General features: G+C 48.7%; 2 protein-coding genes across 3 annotated transcripts in view; one reads left to right on the top strand and one right to left on the bottom strand.

Moving 5' to 3' along the window:
• The first annotated feature begins 1812 nt into the window (after positions 1-1812).
• On the top strand, positions 1813-20778 carry LOC117890649 (F-box only protein 39). Of its 2 annotated transcripts, XM_034795602.1 has the most exons (8): positions 1814-2147; positions 2206-2342; positions 2409-2657; positions 2722-3066; positions 3132-3566; positions 3617-3899; positions 5827-5833; positions 20768-20778. In XM_034795602.1, exons 1-6 carry the CDS (start codon positions 2054-2056, stop codon positions 3893-3895), a joined length of 1539 nt encoding a protein of 512 aa, XP_034651493.1. In that variant the 5' UTR covers positions 1814-2053; the 3' UTR covers positions 3896-3899; positions 5827-5833; positions 20768-20778. The 2 variants fall into 2 exon arrangements, with proteins under 2 accessions (XP_034651492.1, XP_034651493.1); XM_034795601.1 differs by lacking the exons at positions 5827-5833; positions 20768-20778 and having other exon boundaries at positions 1813-2147; positions 3617-3998.
• LOC117890651 (Krueppel-like factor luna) overlaps positions 14319-20845 on the bottom strand; it is a 31808-nt gene continuing 25281 nt past the window's right edge. The window contains exons 4-5 of the mRNA XM_034795605.1: positions 15179-16084; positions 14319-15118 (exon numbers count right to left, since the gene is read on the bottom strand). Coding sequence (XP_034651496.1) covers positions 14946-15118; positions 15179-16084 — 1079 coding nt within the window. The 3' untranslated portion in view covers positions 14319-14945. The remainder of the gene's footprint in view (positions 15119-15178; positions 16085-20845) is intronic.

The raw sequence follows: 20845 nt of genomic DNA, 5'->3' as shown, positions 1-20845 counted from the left end.
GGCGTGAAATACTTTTCAACTATTCAGCGACCAATAAACTATCGAGGCTTCCCTTGAAAAATTCGCCATTTCTGACTCTGGGAAAAGTGATGAAAAGCCATCGATGCTTCAAGCTTTGGCTTTGATTTCCATTTGACACGCTGCCTTAGCAACGGCATTAATGGCATTTTTATGACCATTTGCAAAATGGCACATTAGCGGCATAAAACGGGCCGTAAGCATTAGGATCAAAAGCCTTTAAGCGCACAAAATATACGTGTGAAGACAGACACACACGCGGCTGGGATGGCCTGCTAAAGTCAATTCGAAGTGATCACGGAATGCTTTTAGGCGAAACGTTGCTTTATTATTTAGCAAGGAGCCATCTCCTGTCTGGTAGAAAAGTAAGCTATAGGGAGTCTGTCCATCAGAAATAGAATTTAATGCGCCTTTAATCGCTTTCGCATAAATTTGCCCGCGATTTTGTAATAAACCTGAGGAGCTGCCTGTACCGCCTTGGGATTCCACGATTTTATGGCAGTTTCATTGAGTTTACGCTTGATTTGATTCAAGTTTAATTAAAGCAACGAAAGCCAAAGGCCAGAAGGCAACGCAATCGTACGACTCACAGATCATCATCACTGAGCCTGTACACCTTGGCATTGCTCAGCATTTACCTCCCTTGGCTCACTTTTCAATTAAAAAGACAAATATACGGGGCTTTAATTGAAATTCTGTCAACGCAAGGAGCAAAGATGGCGATTCCTGGGAAGGCTGTGAGCTGCAAGATGGCAAGGATTGAGTGGCATATGCAGACATTCCCTGGAACTGCATTATTTCGAGTTAATTCAAACTGCACGAGCATTTCTGTGGAATCATAAACTGCACTTTAATTGGTCAAGTGGTTCCATAATTTGCCGTAAATGTGCTCAGCGTGTGCGTACGTTCTGCTGCATGCCAAAAGAATTTCACATTTACTCCCAAAAGTATGCAAAGGCAAAGCGAAAATTGCAGCGAAGGGAAAGGCTAAGGCAAGACTCCTCTACGTTTTTATGCTCTTTGCTGAGAGCTTATCAGCAGGAGCAGCTGTTTCAGCTAATTGAAAAAGTAATACAACAACAAAATGTTCTTCTTCCGTTGCAGCGCATGGAATTCAAAGCGGGAACATGGCGTCGTCAAAGCGACACAAAGGCCACGGCCAGCTGCTGCCCAAGATGGAATGCAGCGAGCAAAACAACAACAAGATTAGGGACCGGTGGAAGGAGTAGAGATTGCAGATTATAGCAACATTGACTGCAAATGAAAGGAAATTTCACTCGAAATTTAACAACCAACAAGGCAATGTATCGATGGACTCTGCTGTAAGTAATCAAAACAAATCAAAGCAAAAGAAACCAAAACGTTTATTTATACATTTACACCTCAACAGCTCAAGCAGCAGCAGTGGCAACATCAACAAGTTGCCCCAGTTCCGTCAACGCTGGGCCCTAAGACCTTGCCCAAAATGCCGGCGTCTAATTATAAAACACAAATCGAAAGGAGAATGAAAAGAATGAAAACAAAACACAACTGTTGCCATATCGCCATATCGCCGCACCGAACGCAACGTCCGAGAATCAACACAAAAATATTAACCAAAATAAATGAGAGCGAAAATAGGGAAAGGAAAAGCCAAAAACTTTGGCAATTGAATTTCGAAAATTACATAGAAATGAAAACAGTTTGTTTCAGTCTTCGAAAATAGACGCAACAGCAGCAGCAGCAGATTTGATATTGTGTGCAAGAGTCGCGATCTATGTTCTACGAGTAATCGGGAGACAGTCGCTGGCCAGGCGCGACGACGCAAGCTGCTGCGGATGGTCGCGACAACGACGACGACGACGACGACACCGCTCTCTAAACTATATAAAAATAAACGCCACGAAACAAAATAAGAAGAAGCCAAAACGAGCAGGCCTGTGCCAAAAAAGTATTCAAAATTAGAGTACATATAGTGATCTGTGATCTGTGGCCTGCTGCTGTGTTGTTTGACAATAAATAGTTGAAAGCAAATAAATATTGTTGGGGAAACGCCATGTCCTTTGCAATGAGTCTGGCAGCACGCAAGGGCAGCACGCAGCTGGATGTGATGCAAAAAGCTGGCTGGAAGATTGATGAAAACGAAAAGGGTAATATTACACACCCCTTCAAGTTATCAAAATAATTATTAAATAATTATGCCTGCAGCCTGCTACATAGACGTCGATGAGGACAATGACAACAATGAAAGCTGCCCCGAATCGAAGTGGTGCCACCTGCCCGACTTGATACTCGAGGAAATCTTTACCTATCTCTCGCCCAAAGAGCGCTACTATGCGGGTCTGGTGAGTAGACTCCGAATCCCACCCGCACAGCCCAAAGACTACCAACTCCTTTCTGCTCCCTTCAAGGTCTGCCGTCAATGGCATCGGGCGTTCTATTTGCCAACAGTTTGGAACAACTTCGTGGTCGATGATCGCACGCTGACGCGCCCGAAATACAACTACTACTCCGGCTGGCAGTACTGCCTCGATCACATGCGCACGCAGAACTGCCTGTCGAGAATTGGCCGACACCTGCGCGGCATCGAGTTTCGACCGTGGCATAGCTTCAACAATATTTACCAGTTTATGACAATGCTCTCCTGGAGCATGGACAAAGTGAGCGGGAAGAGCGATCAAGCGTTTGCTAGACTTTGCCCTAATCCTTTCGTTAACTTTTCAGGGCAACGAAGTGAACGCCGAGCCGCAGCTTGTGGGCATGGGCCGTCGCATACGTTCGCTGGTCTATCATTTTCCCTGCAACATGTCACAGCCCAACGATCCGGAGGGCATCAAGCTCTTTGGCACTGGGGGACAACTGCTGAAGGGTCTGAAGGAGCTGATGCTGCGTTTGACGGATCTGCACACGCTGAAGCTGGTGGACTTTGTGCTGGAACGCTTCGAGGCGAATCACCTGCTGGACGAGGTCGTCTGCAGCTGCTGCACCAAGATGCGGGTGCTCAATCTGGTGAATGTCACCACCACACACTGTCCCATCATGCATGTGGGATTGTTTCTCAATCTGCAGGTGGCTTGCTGCACTCTCCTATGTACTTTTCTGGCACTAAAATGCACACTCCTTTCCCTTCGCAGGTGCTCACCATTTCTCCACAAAACATAGACGACGATGTGCTGTCGCTGCTGGCCGATACAAAGCTGCGGCATCTGTACTTGCTGCAGAACTGCTACACGCCGAATCACCTGACCATCAGCGCCTGTGGCGTCAAGGCTTGGCGCAGCCTAAAGGCGACAAATCCGAGAATGCGCGTGCACCTGCGGCTGGAGAATCTCGTGGACGGGGAGGTGGTGCTGCAGCCAGAGGCGCCGGTGCACAGCATCACCTACTGGGCGCCACAGGCACGGGTGAGGGCGGATCTGCTCGTTCGCATGATCGATCACTACAAGAACACGCTGGCTGTCTACGGGCACGAGCTGCTGCCGCGCTTCTCCAGCCCCAAGCCGTTCCACAATCGCATCGACAGCCTGCTGGTGCTGATGTGCCGTCAGTGCTTCAATTTGGACACTCTGGTGAGTGTTCACATCCTCATTGCTCTTTGGTAACTCATTCTCCTCCACAGACCATACGGGAGAAGGTCTCGACGGCGACGCTGCTGCTGATTGCGCGAACGGCCAAGAATCTGCGACACTTGAATGTGAGACGCTTCGCGGTGATTCTACGCTGCGACTGGCCACGGCATCCGGAATGGAGCAATGAGTTCCATGCCTGGCTGCGGCGCAACTCGCGCTCCTACGAGTCCGTGGAGCGGGAGATCTCCCACATTTTGGGCTACAAATGGCAGCTGTTGAGCGATCGTGACTTCAAGCAGCTCACAGTCAATGCCAAATCGGGTGCCTGAAATAGTCTTCCGCCTGCCATGCCCAGGAGTCTTGTGATAAACGGTGTAAAGCTTTACTTAATTGACCAAAGTTTGCTATGCTAAATAAAGTAAATATTTTGAATATTGCACGAGATGTGACTTCAACGATAACATTTTATGCATTGCAGGCGCAACCTGACAAGAGCTGAACATTATTTGAGGCGCTAACTGACTAGAGCTGGCGTGTATGAAAGCAAACTATATCTATCCGGTTGAGGCGCCAGTGTGGAAATTGTATTTAAGGACTACTAAACTCCGCCTGGGAACGCCAGTGTACACGTGTAGAATGTAAGTAAATTGAACATATTTACACCAGACTTGTGGTGGGTGGTGCGTGGGTGGTAGCTGGTAATGGTTTCAAGTCTTTAATTATATTACATGCATAGCAATTAACTAATGAAAGATCAGCACCAAAATATTTCCTTAAGAACTTCCTTGCTGCTTCCTATGCTCCACAATCTCAGTACAGCTGCTGATTCTTTGACTATCTACGACAATAGCCTATAGTAAGATGGAAATACTCGTTCCATTGATCATTTCGTAGCTCAAATCAAATGATATACCAAGTCTGCTCATCATTAGTGATATCAGAAACGGTTGACACTCGGAATTGACTTGTAGGTTGTTGATGCTGATTATCTATCTGCTTCGAGAGGTTTTGCTGGTAACAAATTGCGGCGATTAGAACGTTAATTGCGGGGCGTAAATCTGGCCAAGTGCCGCCTCGGCCGCATCACAACATTCATCAGGCCAAAACGGGGGGACCCCAAACCTCTGTTGGCCCAGGATTTACGAGCCACATTAGAGCAGGCCGAAACGGAGGCTAAGACTTCGACGACTTCTACTTCGACTTGGACTTGGACTCTCCAAGTTGGAGGGGAGTTCGTGCCTGTTTCGGGCTTTTGCTCATAAGCAAATTTGAGGTAACAAGTAGCCAGCCTGCCTGCCTGTTGGCCACTCTGCATCAGCTCTGAATAGTTCCAGTTTTGGAAAAGACTCCAGACTCCGCTCCGACGACTCTACCGCTGGCAACTGGCAATGTTTACGGCCGCGTTGACAGTTTAAATCGCACTGTGCTCGTATATTTTGACGTTTTACAGCAGTCCCGCAATGGTGTGGCGTGTGTGTAAGTGTGTGTGTGGTGGCCAGCAGGCACTTGTTGGCCTGGTCCGAAACTGGGGATCGGACGGGGCGCTAAACGTGAGAACGTAACGATTTCTGGATCATTATGCGACCCCGTCTATGGGGCCAAACAATCACCTGAAGAGGCATTCAGGCATTCGCCACTCGAGAGATGCCTACACACCGAAAAGACGAACCAAACCCCAGCCCCAGATACACCGAGATCTACGGTGGCCTTCTTTTATTTGGGGCTGGACCGTGATTTAATCGCCTCGCCACTGCCCAACCAACAAATATCCAACAAATATCCGAAGATACAAAAAAACGAAGACCCAGAAATGATTTTCGTGAGCGTTAAAGTAGCATTGGAATACTACGAGTGGTGTCTCGTATCTGTAGCAGTTCACCGTTCGCTGCCTTGCTTGCTGGCCATGTGGCAGAAAGAGATGCCCTGATGGAGCGCGAAAGAGATGGTCAGATGAAGGGGGCAGCCCAAGGGGTGCGGGGCAAGAGAGAATGAAGTGCGTAGCAAGCACTCGATCAACAAAAGGCATCACTTGGATGTCGCTTTAAGTGGATGTGGATGTTGGATGCTGGAGAGGAGAGAGAAGTGTTGAAACTACAACAACAACAAATATTTGGTGTAAATATTTGCATGCTCTCTCACTCTAGCGTAGTCGCTCTGTCTGTCTCAGTCTGTATGGGAAATCAAATCAAATATTTGTCCGATTAGAGAGTGCCTGCGGGGGAACAGAATAGAATGAAGCTGAAGGGGGAATACGATAGAGACAAGGAGTAGAATGTAGTAGAAATAGTGGGAGGCAACTGATAGATCAGCAGATGAATCATCAAATTGTAGTAGCGAAACGACAACAAACTGCATAAAGCAGACGCCAAAAACACAAATTGGGGAAACGAATTGAAAGATTTGGGGTGCCCAAACCACCGAAGCACCATCCGTAACGACTTAGCAGAATTGAGCCCTTCAAAGAACTTTGCCGAATCGAAAGTTAAAGGAAAGTACCCCTACAAATGGGTAGTAAATATCACGAGGATAAGATTTATTTGCGCAGAGCATAAGCTATCGCGAAAACCCAAATAAAATGCTCTTATTTCATTATTCTTTACCATTATAATAGCAATTTTCCCCCATTTTATTCAACAAGATTTTTAACAAATTGTCCAATGAATAACTTCATTAATTATTTATTTAGATGCCATGATTCGCCTTACAATGCGCAAATTATTCATTTGCCATTCGTTTTGTGGTGCAGCTACCATAAAAGTTACCCCGTTCGTGTTTAGATTTGTTCACTGAATAATTAATTTGTTTTGGTTTTTTATACCCGGCACTCGCAGAGTTAAGGGGTATTTGTTGAGATTGTGTCGAACTGATGTGCGCAAAACACATCTACATACTTTGGTTTCCTCTCTCTTCCCCCTCTTTTACCTTTTCCCTTTTCTGATTTTGCTGTCCCTTCCACAAAAGAACTTTCGTTTTTGCGCTACTTCCTCTTCGCTCTTTCCCCTTCCGCCATTCACCGTTGCATTAGCTAGTGGTCACTCGTGGAACGCACACTCTCTTGGAGTAGGAGAGAAAGAAGACAAAAGTCAAATGAGAGAGCATAAGAAAGAGAGCAGGGAATGTTCTAGAAACCAAGCCACCTACGCATTGAAATCTGCGCCGCTCTCACTTTTAATTTTTCGGACGGACAAAGCGCGCGGTTTAAGTCAGCTCCGCGTGTCGGGTCGCGAAAATCGGGAAATTAATGGAAAATACTACGGGAAAATTGTCGCGCACTGAAGTAGTGCAATGCAGTGAAGTGGTGCTACAATTTAAAGAAAAAGTTCCTGATCAAAAGTGGCGGCGGCCGGCGCCGAAATGGCAGCCCAAATGCAGAGCAGAGCAGCAGAGGCAAAATTATGCAATAAGTGAAAGTGAAAACTAGATTTGATGTACATTATGTGCTTAAGCATATTATTCTATGCAGAAATATTTTTTTTTTTCGGTCACGAGACCTCTGGCAATGTGTGTACGTGTGTTTGTGTGTGCAAAAAATGGAAAAGAAGTCGCTAGCTGTGTCCCTTTCCCACTTCAATACCCAATGTGAAGAAGAGGAGAAAAGCAATAAGAAAGGAGCGAGTACGCTCTCTCGTACCAAGTTTCTCATTTCATGTTGAGGTGAGGTCTCTGTCTCGCTCTCTCTCTTGTTGGTGTTTCAGTCCTATTATGGCTCACCTTATATTAATTTACCCAAAAAATATGCTCTTATTGAAAAGTGCAAGTGTGATTTCGTTTCGTTTCGTAAATCGGTTTTTCGAAAATCTTCGCGCGTTTTCGTTGTCTTAAATTTCCGATTATTCTTCCGTCGTAACCGCAATATCGTCAACTTTTTAGGAGCGCGGGGTAGGAGCAGCAAATAATGCTATCAAACGGTAAGAGAGCGCAGAAATCTTTACTCTTACTGTTTTTACACCCGGCACTCGAAGAGTATGATACACATGATTGAGTACCGGGTGTGAAAGTGAGAAGTTTTTAGACCGTTTATTATTTATTTATTTACTATTAAATATTTTAATTCTTTCCGTCCACACATTTACCCACACTTTAGCTGTGGAATCAATGAATTATCCAATTACCCAATGGGATACTCTCATATTTCGCTGCTAACTTTTGACCTTAACCCATAACCTTTCGCCTTTCGTCTGTGGTCCGCCATCCTCCTCAACGGCGGCGGCACCGTCTGTCTCTCTGGCGTTGACAAGCGGCTGACAGCAGTGGCCGAACGGGGAGCCGAACCGAACGCCCAAATGGTCATTGATACCCGGGGCCTAGGTCTACCTTGGGGTCTACCTCTAACGTTGGGTCCAGTTCCAGCTTCGCTTCAGCTTCAGCTTCGGCTCTGTGTGTGTAGTGCCATTAATGAGTTCTTGTTGGGGAGCTGCTGCTGTTCTGGCTTCTACACAAAGTTCAGGCCATGGCAGCAAATGTTAGCGACAACAACAAGTTCATTATTGCCATCTCATCACGTGGCAATGTGAGTGTGTGTGTGTGTGTGTGTCCGAGACGCTTAGCTTGGCTTATTGTTGCAGCCAGCAGCAATGTGTTCTTGTTCCCAAGCCCAGAACCTACTACCAAGCGAGCGCCGAGCTGGACGGTGGTTTTAACTGACAAGAAGCCGGATTATTAATCGACGTTTAATTAATTTATAACCAATTAAGCAGCAACATAATGCGGCAAGCGGCAAGCGACAAGATCCGATCCAAGGAGGAGAACAAATAGCAACAACAAAAAAAGTATCGACAGCACTGGCGGTGGCGGTGGCGGTGGCTGTGGCTACTGTGGCTCTTGTGGCAGCCACCGACAGAGACAGAGAGTTCCATGGGGGAGGGGGAGAGGTAAAGAGATCCCAGAGTGAGTCGTAAATGCCAAAACTCGTTCTAAGCTCTTTTTTTTTGCTCTGCTCTGCCCCTGCTGTTGGCCTGCTGATGTCTGGACTACAAAAAAAGAATTAGCCAGGTTGAAGTTTTTGCCATAGTCTCTCTCTCTTGCTATCTCTCTCTCAGTGGATGAAGGAGGGTGGATACACAGAGAGAGGTAGAGAGAGAGAGAGAGAGCGAGGGAGAGGGTGAGCAAAAAGCAATGTCACAATTTATGGCATTGTTGAGGCAACATGCACCTGCAGCAACAATGAAGCCGCTGCCACAGGCACACAGCCGCACACAGCCGCACCGGCGGCATGTTCACTGATCAGTTGTGATTTCTTTTTGCTGCTCGCGGGAAATCCTTATAAGCAAAATATGTTAACGAAGCATGAAAAGCACAAAAATTAAATTAAATCCAATGGCAGCAGCAGCAGCAGCGGCAGCAACAGTGGCAGTGGCAGCCGCCACAACAGGAACCACCACAAAAAATTAGCCTACACCGCAGAGAGGTCTTTCCTTTCTAAAAAGCAAAAACAATTGAGCAATCTCTGTGGCAGTTCGGTGTGCCCCATCCCCTGCTCCTATTAACACATTAGAAGAGGCCACAAAACCCGGTGGCACCATGGGGGGATGCAAGCACCACCACTGCATCACTTTTGCGGCGCTCGCTGCACTGCGCACCGCTGCACCGCTGCACCGCTGCACACATCAGATCACGCACCTCGCCACCAGAGCTCCGGCCACGTCAAGGTTTTGCAGCTGTCAATAGTGCGACTCCCGCCGTTTGATCAAGTGAACCAAATTATTGTCTATATCCTTCAGCGCAATGGGGTAACCCCGACTGCAGATGCCTCCCCGTGCTCTGGTTCCTTGGCGTGGGAAAGTTGCATGCTAATTGGGAATGAGTTTGCATGCGAAAAGCATTAGAAATAAACCACTTTTATGCTGTGAAATGTACATTTCCATCTACCAGATCCATTCTTCCATCTTTAGTTTTAGTTCACACCTAAAACCCCCCCTAAAAGCTGCAAAATATACGGTTATATCCGCCGGATCTCCGCTCATTTTCCAGCATAGTGAAGGGTGTCTCGAGGGCACTTACCCCTGCTCCATGCAGTTCTTTCTGTTAATTGCGGCATTCGGTTATTAGGGTATAAAGGCTTTGGCCAATTGGTCAACGGTTTGCCTCAGCTTGTGGCAAGTTGCAAGTACAAGTTGCTCTCGTTGCTGCTGCTGCTGCTGCTGCCACCGCTGCTGCCGCCGTCTCAGTTAGCGCCAAGATTTATGTGATCCTTAAGATTTATTGGTTTACGGCATTGTTGTTGCAATAAAAAACAACAACATTCATAAATTATCATTAAACGTTTAAATGTGACGGAGCAGCAGCAGCGGCAGCGGCAGCTCTGGGGGCGCATATGCAGCATGCTGCATGCTGCTCGTTGCACGTAGCAAGTTCTGGCCAGAGACAGAGAGAGTCTTTTGCTATCTTTATAATGAGCCAAATGACATATTTATTTGTTGTAGCTGCAATCAGCGCTCAACCCGCTGCTCAGGTTGCATGCAATTTCTTTTGGCCGCACTCGCTGTGGCAGTCTCCGTCTCCGTCTAGAGTCTAGACATGTGGCGCACCAGAGGTGACAGTTGATTGTCATTGTTGGCATATTAAAACAGGCTCACCGTCTGCACGCGCCGCCAACGATGGGCTGGGTTAAGGCCCAGCCGCAGACGCAGAAGCAGACGCAGACCCAGAGGGCCGACTCAACGCGACCCAGCCAACCCGGCTAAACGGCGACAGCCACTGACAATTGACACTTTTGGCCGAGTCCCGGCTTGGACTCGCCTGCCCCTTGTTGCCCTTCTTTGCTGCTGCTGCCGCTGCTGCTGCTGCTGCTGGTTTTGCTTTCAAGTTGAACTTCAGCTGGCAATTGTGTATGCAATGTGCGCTTTAAGGCCAAAGAAAATTGTGACAGAAGAAGGAAGGGTTTCGGGCAGGGACCCAGCCAGAGACTGGAGCAGGAGAGCAGGGATTGAGGCAGAGATCGAAACAAGACTTCGATTTGTGATATGAATTGGAAGCAGAGAGCCGCGTTAAAGTCTAGGCCAAAGAAAGAAGCCAGAAGACCCCAGAGAAGACAATAACAACTCGAGGCAATAAAGAAAACAAACAGAGGAAGGCCCCACGATGGCCCAAAGACGTGGCCAAAATCTATGCGATGGGGTAGCAAACAGGCAACACAAACCAGGCTCAATGCTGGCATGGGGCAAGTATCGGTGACGACGCCACTGCAGCAACAATCAAGGCAGAGTCGTGGCCCCAGTCTTGGCCATGGCCATTGGCCGCAGACAAAGTGCGTTAATAGCCAAGACACACATGGCCAAAACACCGCCTCGGCTGCCTGCCCCTGCTCCTAAGCGGAGTCCTGGACAAGCAGCTAACGCGCCTTTTACAAATTTTTATTGAAAAATATTAAATTCTCATTAAGGCAGGAGAGGCGCAAGCAGGTTCCCCCAATGTGTCCCGGCAGCAGCATCATTTTCCACACACACACACACACACACGCACACACACACACATACACGCAGTGAAGGCTTTTCTATGGGTTCTTTGTTTTTGCTGTGGTTTTTCCTGAACGAACCCGAGCCCCGAACCGAACCGAAGTTGGCGCGCGCTCGCATGCGCCGATAGACTCGCTTAGATAAAAGATGATTTATGGGTTTTATGGTGTGATGGGAATTTTAATTTCCAGCATTTTTGCTTAACAAAATTAAACATGGTACTAGCATGAGCGACAGCCAGATAGGAGAGAGAGAGAGAGAGATGGCACATGGCTGCTAGATGGGCGATGCTGGATGCTAGCTGCTAGATGCTAGCTGCTAGATGTGGTGGCTGCCACAGCGAGGGTACGCGCACTCGTATGGCTATTTGCCTCTATTTGGGATGCGGCAATTGTCAAATGAGGCGACCGAGCGTTCGAGCGAGCAGCGTACGAGCGACCTCCTCTATAGACGATTCCATTTTTAATTGAGCCAAAGCGCACAGCATGTACCGCATTGGCAACAGTGGCAGGCAGGCAGGCAGCAGCCGCTTGGCCCCATCTATCTGCTTGCAACGGGCCAAGTTGCAAGAGACGGGCCGCTGTCCATTATGCTCACTCACCTGTAAAATAAATGGCAAAACTGCCAAACACTTTGGTCCGCTGACAACTTGCAGTGCGACGCGACGCGACGCGAAGCGAAGCGGCTCCTTCCATTCGTTCCAATTTGATGCCGAGGACAAGGATGAAAGGGGCTGTGTGGATGGGGCACCCACTGCTGTGATCCGAACCGAGGTCCCGCTCTCTGAGGCACAGTGCCGTCTGTCGTCGTCCGTCGTCCGTCTGTTTACCGTTAGGTGTCAAAGATTTCATGCCCCATGTCGCAAACTAACGACACACAATCGATCACAAATCAAATGGACAGAAGCCACAGAGCGGCAGCAGCCGCAGCCTCAGAGACCCGCAGCCTACCTCTGCCGACTCCGTTGCGACAGTCATCCAAATGTGTCTCAAAAATCAGGCCGCGGCCAATGCAAAGCCGTTTCATAAATTGCACATGACCTGACGACCAGCAGCAGCAGCGGCAGTGGCAGCGGCAGCCAGCAACTGCAACTGCAACTGCAACAGAAACAGCGGCAAGATGCAGCGGCAGCAGAAAGGCATAACAATAAATTAAAAATGGATGTCGATGCCGCTGTGGATGTGGCTGTAGACTCTCAAGCTCGGACTCCATGTGTGCCGCAGACTCTAAAAAACGGCAATCCTCAGACTTGAAACTCCTTCAATTTCGGCTGGGCATCGCGGACAGCGGGGCTCGGATTCGGACTTGGACTTGGACGCTCTTCGATTTGGTTATTGGAGCACTCTTCTGTGTGATGGACAGCTGCCGACAGCAGCAGCAGCAGCAGCAGCGACTCCTCTATGCACGATCCTTCAGCTACGGCTGCCCACCCCGATCTGGCCGACTCATTGATGGACTGAGCAGAGATTTTTGTTCGTTTGCCAAAGCCTCGGCCAGCGACTTTATTGGTTTTTAATGAGTTGTGCTGTGAATTTGAATGTCTATCCAAATGTATTGCGTGGATACATTCCATGTGTGTTGGGTTGGGTATATGCGGATCCATGGAGGCTTTGATTTTCATTCATTTCTTGCCTTTGTAGAAGTGAATCCCCCTTGCTTTAGCTCACACAAACCAATTGCCAGCTGGCAGAGCTGCAGGGCATTCATCACGTCGATCAGTCTTAATTAACGCAACTTCTCACTTTATTTACTTTTACTCATTTGCATCCCGTTTGGGTCATTAAACCTGACCTCTCCCCAGCCTAACGACCATTATCGCTGACCATCCTCGGATCTACAGCCGCTACTCCTCCCTTTCAGTGATGGTGCCAGTGGCCAGTGGGCAGTGGGCAGCCTCGACGCAATATTGACCTGACCCAAGGCATATTAATTAACCCAAAAAACCGGTCGGTTATATTTGTCTAACCTTTATGCTAAATGCGGTGACGGCAGAGCCCAGGCCCAAGCACCAGCCGATCGGCAGCCGTTTGGCTACTGTCTGCTTGGATGTACGTGCATATATTTATGCATGTCTGTATCCATGTATTTGGTTATTAATTGATTAATAAATTGGCCTGGCGTAAACGTAATATTTCACAATTGTGCCTTAATGACCGAAAGCGTTATTCATGCACTGATTTCCGCTGCAGGTGTCATCCAATCCCGATCTTGGCTGGAAGCTCCATTGCGCTCGCGCTCCCTGCTGTCGCTGGAGCAACCAGTTATGCGTATTAGCCAGCTCTGAGGCTTCAGCTTTAGCCAGTCTTGGCTACTGACGGGTAGTTGCTACAGCTACAGTCCAGCTCCCTGCCCCGTTTCGCATTGAAATTACAAATGACGAGAAATTTGTCATCTTTATTATTGCAAACAACGCGCGCAATGCTCTGCGGCTCTGCGTTGCACAGTCGACGACAAACGACAAACGACGACGACGACGACATCGACAATGCTCCCCTGGACAATTGCCGGGGAGTGCGTGCCACGCCGCACACAAAGGCCCCAGCAGCAGCAGCAGCAGCAGCAGCAGTAGTCGCTGACAACTTGCCACACATCTTTGGGGAGCCGCCGCCACCGGATCGGATCAGTGTAGTAGTTGGCGGAGTAGGAGGAGGAAGCCACGGCCATAGCCCCATTGTGAGCTCAATTGATTTTTCATTCAAATGAAAATCCACAACGGATTTGGCCACAGACCCCCGTAATGAGCACAGTGTCCGCCGTATGTCTGCATATGGGTACGACACAAAATGAAAAAAAAAACAAGAACGTATTTGCTTTTCTTTTATTACAAAAAATAATACAATTTGTTTTGCTTTTGTGTGTGCGTGTGTGGAGCTAAATCCATGATGACAGTTGGGTATGCGGCATGCGGCATGCAGCATGCAGCATGCTGCTGCTTTTCGGCAGGGAATACAGTGCGTTCAATAAGTCTAGGCTTAGAAGTGTAGAGTGTCGAAAAGATATACAAAAGTTGATGCAAAGAGAAGCGTTCTTCAATCTAATAATAAGTGTGTAAAGGAATGTGGAGTAGATTTATTCAACGGGGGACTGCAGATTCCTGCATCTGCACCACCCGTCCATCCACCATTAGCTATCCACCTCAGAGTTTTTACTATGGTATATCATATGCGTATAGTACAAAATGTAGAATGTAGCCTATAAATGAGAGAATTTCTATTTATATAAATTATAATATTGCTTTGCTTTGCTTTGCTTGGCTTCTCCTTCTCCTTCTGCTGTTTCTTCTGGTTTTTGTTGTGCCTCTTTTGTGTCGTTTTCGTATAAAATTTTCTACTTAATAACCAATAAAAATTGCATCTAAAATTAGTTAAAATGTGTCTTAACAAAGTAGAAATGTAAATGTATGAATGTATATTATATACACGCAAGTTGCTAGCACCAATCCAAAGAAAACTAACTGTACTACAAACATAAGTATATTGTATGTATATAAACTGTATACTATGTGGATAACTGCTACGAGTATGTAATGTTTAACGTACGATTAGTAGGTTTTGTTTAAATCCATTCGTAACTTGGCTTCTGAAGGCAATTGTCTCTGGGGGTTTTGTTTGTCCGCGAAATGTGTGAACGAATTTTACAAATTCTTCAGCTCTAGCACTATGGATACCCTATAAGTAGATTGAGGCTTTGAGCCCGCCTAACACTAAATTGAGCTACTTAGGCAATTACTTAGGTTAATATATGTGAAAAATCTGGTCTCAATGAGTGAACAATGAATGGGAAAAATATAAATACGAGTAGTCAGGAGCGAGTAGTCAGCATCTTCGATGAGTATTCTCGGCGTCTATATGGATATGTAGATATGTTTGTGTATGTATGGCCAGATCGGCAGTCACAGTCCTCACAGTCCTCTCCTCCTTGCTGCTCAGTGGCGGCGCATGTGCAGCGACAGATGGTCGGAGCGGCTGAAGCTCCGCGTGCACAGCTGACAGCGGAAGGGCTTCACGCCCGTGTGCTTGCGGTAGTGTCGGGTCAGCTCATCGGAGCGGGCAAAGCGCCAGATGCAGCCCTCCCAGGTGCACACATACGGCTTCTCACCTGCAAAATGTTGCACAGAATCAGCAAGAGAATCGGGAGCCCATTCCCTTCGCCACTCACCCGTATGCGTTCGCTTGTGCGCCTTGAGGTGCGAACTTTTGGTGTAGACCTTGTCGCAGCCCTCGGTGTCGCATTTGTGTACCTTGCGGTTCTTGGAGAGATCATTGTAGCCGCCGCCATTGGCCGTCGCATCGGAGCAGGTGGACCGAGCAAAGGAGGATGCTCCGCTGCCAAAATTGATGCCGCTGAAGCTGCTGTTGTCCTTGCGTGTGGCGCCCAGAGCCATGCCACCAAAGGCCGGATTGAGGGCAGCGTGCGGTGACCCCGAGCCCGCGTAGCTCTTCCAGCTGGCTGCGGAGGATGAGGAGGAGCAGGCGGTGGCACCCACCGCCGACTTGCTGCCACTGCCGCCCGTCGGTGAGGTCTTTCGCGCCGTTTGCCCATCGCTGAACTTGTAGGGATTCTTGAAGAGGCTCAACAGGCTGAACTTGCGGTCGTAGTCCTGCATGAGCGAGGATGAGTTGCTGCTGCTGCCGCCGCTGCTGCCATTGTTGTAGCTGCAGCTGTTGTTGTTGTCCTCCTGCTTGCCGCTTCCGGCACCAGCACCAGCACCGGCGCCAGCTCCACCGCTAATCCGGCGGTAGGTGAAGAAGAATGGCGACGCGGCAAAGAATGGCGAGAATGGCAACTTGGACACACCGGAGGCATAAAGTTGTTGCTGAGTGGGCTGCTGCTGCTGACGGCCAAAGGCCCCCAACGACGAGGCACCAGCACCAGCACCAGCACCAGCACCAGCCGAGGCACCGGCCGCATAGCTGGACGCGGATGAGAATGATCCAGTCTGTTTGCCATTGCTGTAGTTGATGCTGCTGCTGCTGCTGCCGTGGACTGCTTTGGTGGTCGATGAGGATTTACAGCTGCCGCTGCCACTGCCACTGCTGCCGCTGCTCCCATGCGAAGTGCTCGCTGCAATGAAGAATGGAGAGGGAGGGAGGGGTGGGGTGGGAAATGGGAAAGAAAACCAATTGAGATTCGGTTAACAAAATGGCCAAAATGGTTGGTGGCTCTGGCGGCGGGAGAGCAACTTTATGGCCGCAAATGCCTAATGAGACTCGTAAATGAACCATCGACTGAACGACTGACTCCAACTGAACGGGATGCCCGGGCCAGGTCTATGCCCACTGAGGATCAGCCATACTCTCCGTGTGGAACACTTTGCCTTGTCAGTTAGGAGTTTGTTTCTTTTTTTGTACACCATTTCCTAATTTCGTTTGGCCGCCTCATTGCATCAAAAACGTTTGCATGTCGCGTATTTTATGGCCGACAGACAGCCAGGACGGACCGACGGACAGCGAATCCGTGCAGTCGTGATCCATTTAACCTGTACTTCAACCAGACGACGACTGCCAGTTGCGCCTGCCAGTTGCAGTCGCAGTTGCAGTTGCACTGTGGCACCCCAGACCCCAGACTCGGGACAAGTGTGTCGATTTTGGCGCCCGCGACATCAACATCAATTGCGGCAGCAGCTGCTGCCAGCCTTCCCTCTGCCTCTGCCACTTTTTGACTGCCTCCTCGGAAGGGTGCTGTGCCGCGGCGACCAAAGTCATATAAAAGTTTGCTCAATTCTCGCTTCTGGGCTGCACTCCACTTTGCCACTTGGTGGCCACTTGTCTTGGGTCGCCGCACAACCGGGCCAGCATTTGCTTCTTACTCTGCTCCTTAGTTGGTTTTTGCCTTTGTTCACTCTCCAGTGATGCTTAATGTTTGTTTGCTTTTGGTTGGAGCAGCCTTAGGTAATCGATAATTGATAGTCGCCATTGAGCTGTATCGATCATTGCCACGAAGGTCTGGGCAGATCAAATTGCTGGTTGAAATATTAACATCTGAGACTCTGCTGTTGCATTGCTGGTTGAGTGCGTTTGCAAGGGAGGAGTTTGTCGTTGACCCCAACTATGATTATGGCCAAACTAGTGCTTAAAAATGTGCCTAACCTTGCGCGTAAATGTAAGTAAATATAAGTGGAATTTGTAACATTATTTGTTGCTCATTAAGCTGCCGTTTTGGCGCTCTCTCTCTCGCTCACGTAAACTTAGACTCATAAGAACCGAATACCCTTTGATTTACGATCAATTTTCTTGCATTTTCAGCTGCTCTTCTCTCCCCACTCGCCTCGTGGCTAATGTGACTTGAAGTGTGTGAAATCTTTGCGAAATTATAAGCTGCAGGGTGAGTGGTATTTCTAATTTATTCTTATAAACCCCCCCGTCCCATCATCAGCAGCCCTCACCCCTCCTGGTTTTACCTGCTTAGCACATTCAATTTTCACTTGCTGCTGCCCCCCCGCCGACGTCTCTGACGTCTGAGCTAAGACAAAGCAGCGAAATGAAAGAAAGCAAGAAAAACGAGGAAAAAGGCGAACTGTACAAGTGACCCAGGCTTAAGTGCTTTGTCAAGCCTGCAACTATATATGACCGAGGGCCACAAGACCCAGTCGGAGCTGACCAGAGATCTGTGCCTCCTCCCCCTCCTCCTCCCTGTCTGTGTTCCCGCTGCCTTTGCTTTGGCTGTGAAGTGAAGTTGGTCTGCTGCTTGTTTCTTAGCCTCAAGTGCTTCGAGTGCGTTGCGACTGTCTACACATGTGTACCAGGCAGGTCTCTCCCGCTCTCCCGCTCTCTCTCTCTCTCTCTCTGCCGCTCTGTTGATGCATTTGTAATTTCCATGCCAGCAAGCGTTTTGTTTCCCCAGCACCCAGGCAGCCCAAGCTACAGGTCGCCCAAGGTAGCAAACACACAACCAAAAGAGGGGCTTCAGGTTGAGCTCCGTTAACTTGGCCCAGACCAGGTCCCACCATGTCCGAGCCCAGGTCCGAGCGCGTTATTAAAATTGATGGCATTTAATTGAACTGGCCATCAACGTCAGCCCACAGTGCAGTTGTAGCCTTTGGTTGAGTCTTTCTGTTTCTGTTTCTGTTTCTGTGGCCCATTTGCAATTGCCTGGAAATGGCAGGGAAAGAGGAAGGTGGCAAGGGCAGGGTGGTGGGCTGGATGGGTAGCCGGTAGTGGCTTATGGCTGGAGCTACGGCCAGAGTCCGCTCTAAACTGTATGGACTGTACGGGCTGTATGCTAATGCGCATTATGTGGCAACTCTCCGCTGTCTTGTCATATATTTTCTCGTCTCCCCAAACGGCCATTCCATTCGCCCAGTGCCAGTGAATGTTTCCTTCCCTATGTCTCGGTGTGTGTGTGTGTGTGTGTGTAATCACCGCTTTTACCAAAATGCACACGCTGACTTCATATTTCTGCCAATTTAGCAGCAGCAGCAGCAGCAGCAACAACGGTGCAACGGTTCAACTGTGGCAACCATCAGGCGGTGCAGGCAACAGGCGACCCAGAGATTCGAAATCACACTTGTGCCTATTGCCAAAGTGGTGCAATAAAAAAAGTGAATGTTGCCCCCGAGTGGCGATGGCGATGCCATATAGACAGGCACGGGCATCTCCTCCATCTCTCGCAGGCTCCTTTGGCGCGTCTTCAAATGGTCGTCGTCGTCGTCGTCGTCGTCGTCGCGTTGCGTTGCGTATCTGGCCATAAACTGCTCATTTGACTCTGCCAGATTTACGCTGGCTGGCTACCTCCCAGATTGCCTCTGCACAGCTAACCAGATTGGATCGCCTCCAAGCCGCGCTCTCCAGATCACTAGATCGCAGATCCCTGCCACGTTGCAGCAATAATTATGATGAGAAGAGATCGTCGCAAGTCTAAGCACACTGGAAGCGCTTTGCATGTGTTTCTGCCATCCGTTTTGGGTGTTAAAGTTGGAGCAGAACAAATGGCAACATCTTTAAAGCAGATGTTTCAGTTTCCTTTGATTTTTGTACGCGAATTTATCGGACTTCTATGACTTGTTGCCCCCTGCCACTTCCAGAGCTCATTAGTGTCTGAAACCCGCCCGCCCTTGACCCACTGTGCTGTCAGTGCAATGCGGATCTCGCACTGCCAGTTGCAAGCTGTGGAAACAAGAAGAACCCGAACCCAGGCCAGGGCAGAGAGAAAAAATACCCCAAGCCAAACAATAAATTACAGAAACAGTTGATAGGGTTTAATGTGCACTTGGTGTGCGATTGGTTATAATTGACAGTTCGCTTGGCTGCAGCTTGGCTGGGTCCCCGGTCCCCGGTCCCCAGTCCCGAGAGCTAACGCTCTCCGCTCTCCCTCTCTCTCTCTCTCGCGCTGCTGTCGATGGCGACGTGCTTGGCCAAGCGCACCAGCAGCCAGCAGCCAGCAGCAGCACCATCGTGTGTTACGTTTGCTGGCCACTTAATTGCCAGGCGCGCGCTCACTCGCTTACATTTGATTTACTAGTTGATTTTTTGATTTTTATATAAAACTGTCGTATTTAACTTATAATTATGAAACAACATGGCGCACACGAGCGGTGGCGCACACGGCGTATCCGTGTGTGTAATTCTCCATTCGCAATTTCTGGGATGAATTCTGCAATTTTCACACATGAAACGTTTGCCTCTTGCTGTGGCTGTTGCTGTGGCTGTTGCTGTGGCTGTTGGTGTTGCCACCGCCACATCATTTGACCAAGTTTGAGGCTTTGACCGCAACGGATTGAATCGGTTTTGGGCCACCACCGCGAGTCACATTGAATTTATGGCATTGCGCATACGCCGTGGGGGCAGTCGCCGCTAGTTATACGAAAATCCCCCATTTATATACCCTCTGCAATTGCACAGCTAAAGTTACAGCCACAGCCAAAGCCACAGCTGCAACGTTTTGTTTTTAGCCATTTTTCACACTCTGCGGGCGTCTTTTGAACCTTGAAATAAAAGTTTTCCCACACTGCACACTGCACACACAGAGCAGAGCAAAGGCAAAGGCAAAGGCATTTGGATTTTCCTTTTGGCGGCTGCCATGCCATGCCTTACCTTACATTACCTGCCTGTGGCCTGCTGCCTGTTTGCCTGGCTAATCCAGCGCCTGATTCCCAGAGAGCCCAAAATGGTAACAGACGTAGACTTTGTGGCAGCAGCGAGAAAAAAGCTAATGAGCAACAACAGCAGCAGCAGCGGCAGCGGCAGGCAGCGGCAAATGCAAACTGCACCTGCCAAAGAGAGGCACAGAGCCAAAAAAAAAAGGAGGCACTGGGAGAAATAATTTGGAGCGGGAAATGGCGAAGATGAAATGCCCTTTGGGTTGCATTTTGAGGCAGTATTGGGAAGTTGATAGAAGAACTGCTAGAGCCCAGCAAAAATCTCTCCAAAATGGAACTTCTTTATGCTCTTTTATGCCCAATATTTCCTGTATGCCATAATGCCCCAACGAACCTTAGGGTATCGTTTCAGCAGCGAGGGCTGCCCACAACAAAAATCAGCAAACAGCATCGCCAAGACGTTGGCGGCGCTTCGTTAGTGGCTGCCGTTTGTGCCCGCTCCCACTTCATCTCTCTCTCTCTCTCTCTCCCTGTCGCTGTCTCCTTCGCACCCACTGTGCTTGTGTGTAGTTTATTTTTTTCGTTTGTTGATTTGTTTTTTATGAGCAAATTGTGTAAATATCTTAGAGCCTGGCAGAAAAACGCTGACAACTAGATAAATTTAAATGAATTTCTGAGACTCATAAGCTGACAGCGAAATGGTCGATCAGAGTCGTGTGTCGTGTGTGTTGGGGGCATGCCACGGATGGAGTTCTTGATCAAAAGGCGGTAGCCAGCTCAAGACAACA

The sequence above is a fragment of the Drosophila subobscura genome, chromosome E (genome assembly GCF_008121235.1).
Source record: "Drosophila subobscura isolate 14011-0131.10 chromosome E, UCBerk_Dsub_1.0, whole genome shotgun sequence".
Classification (NCBI taxonomy): Eukaryota; Metazoa; Arthropoda; class Insecta; order Diptera; family Drosophilidae; genus Drosophila; species Drosophila subobscura.
The sequence above is the reverse complement of the archived record's forward strand: the minus strand, read 5'-3'. Positions and strand labels throughout refer to the sequence as shown.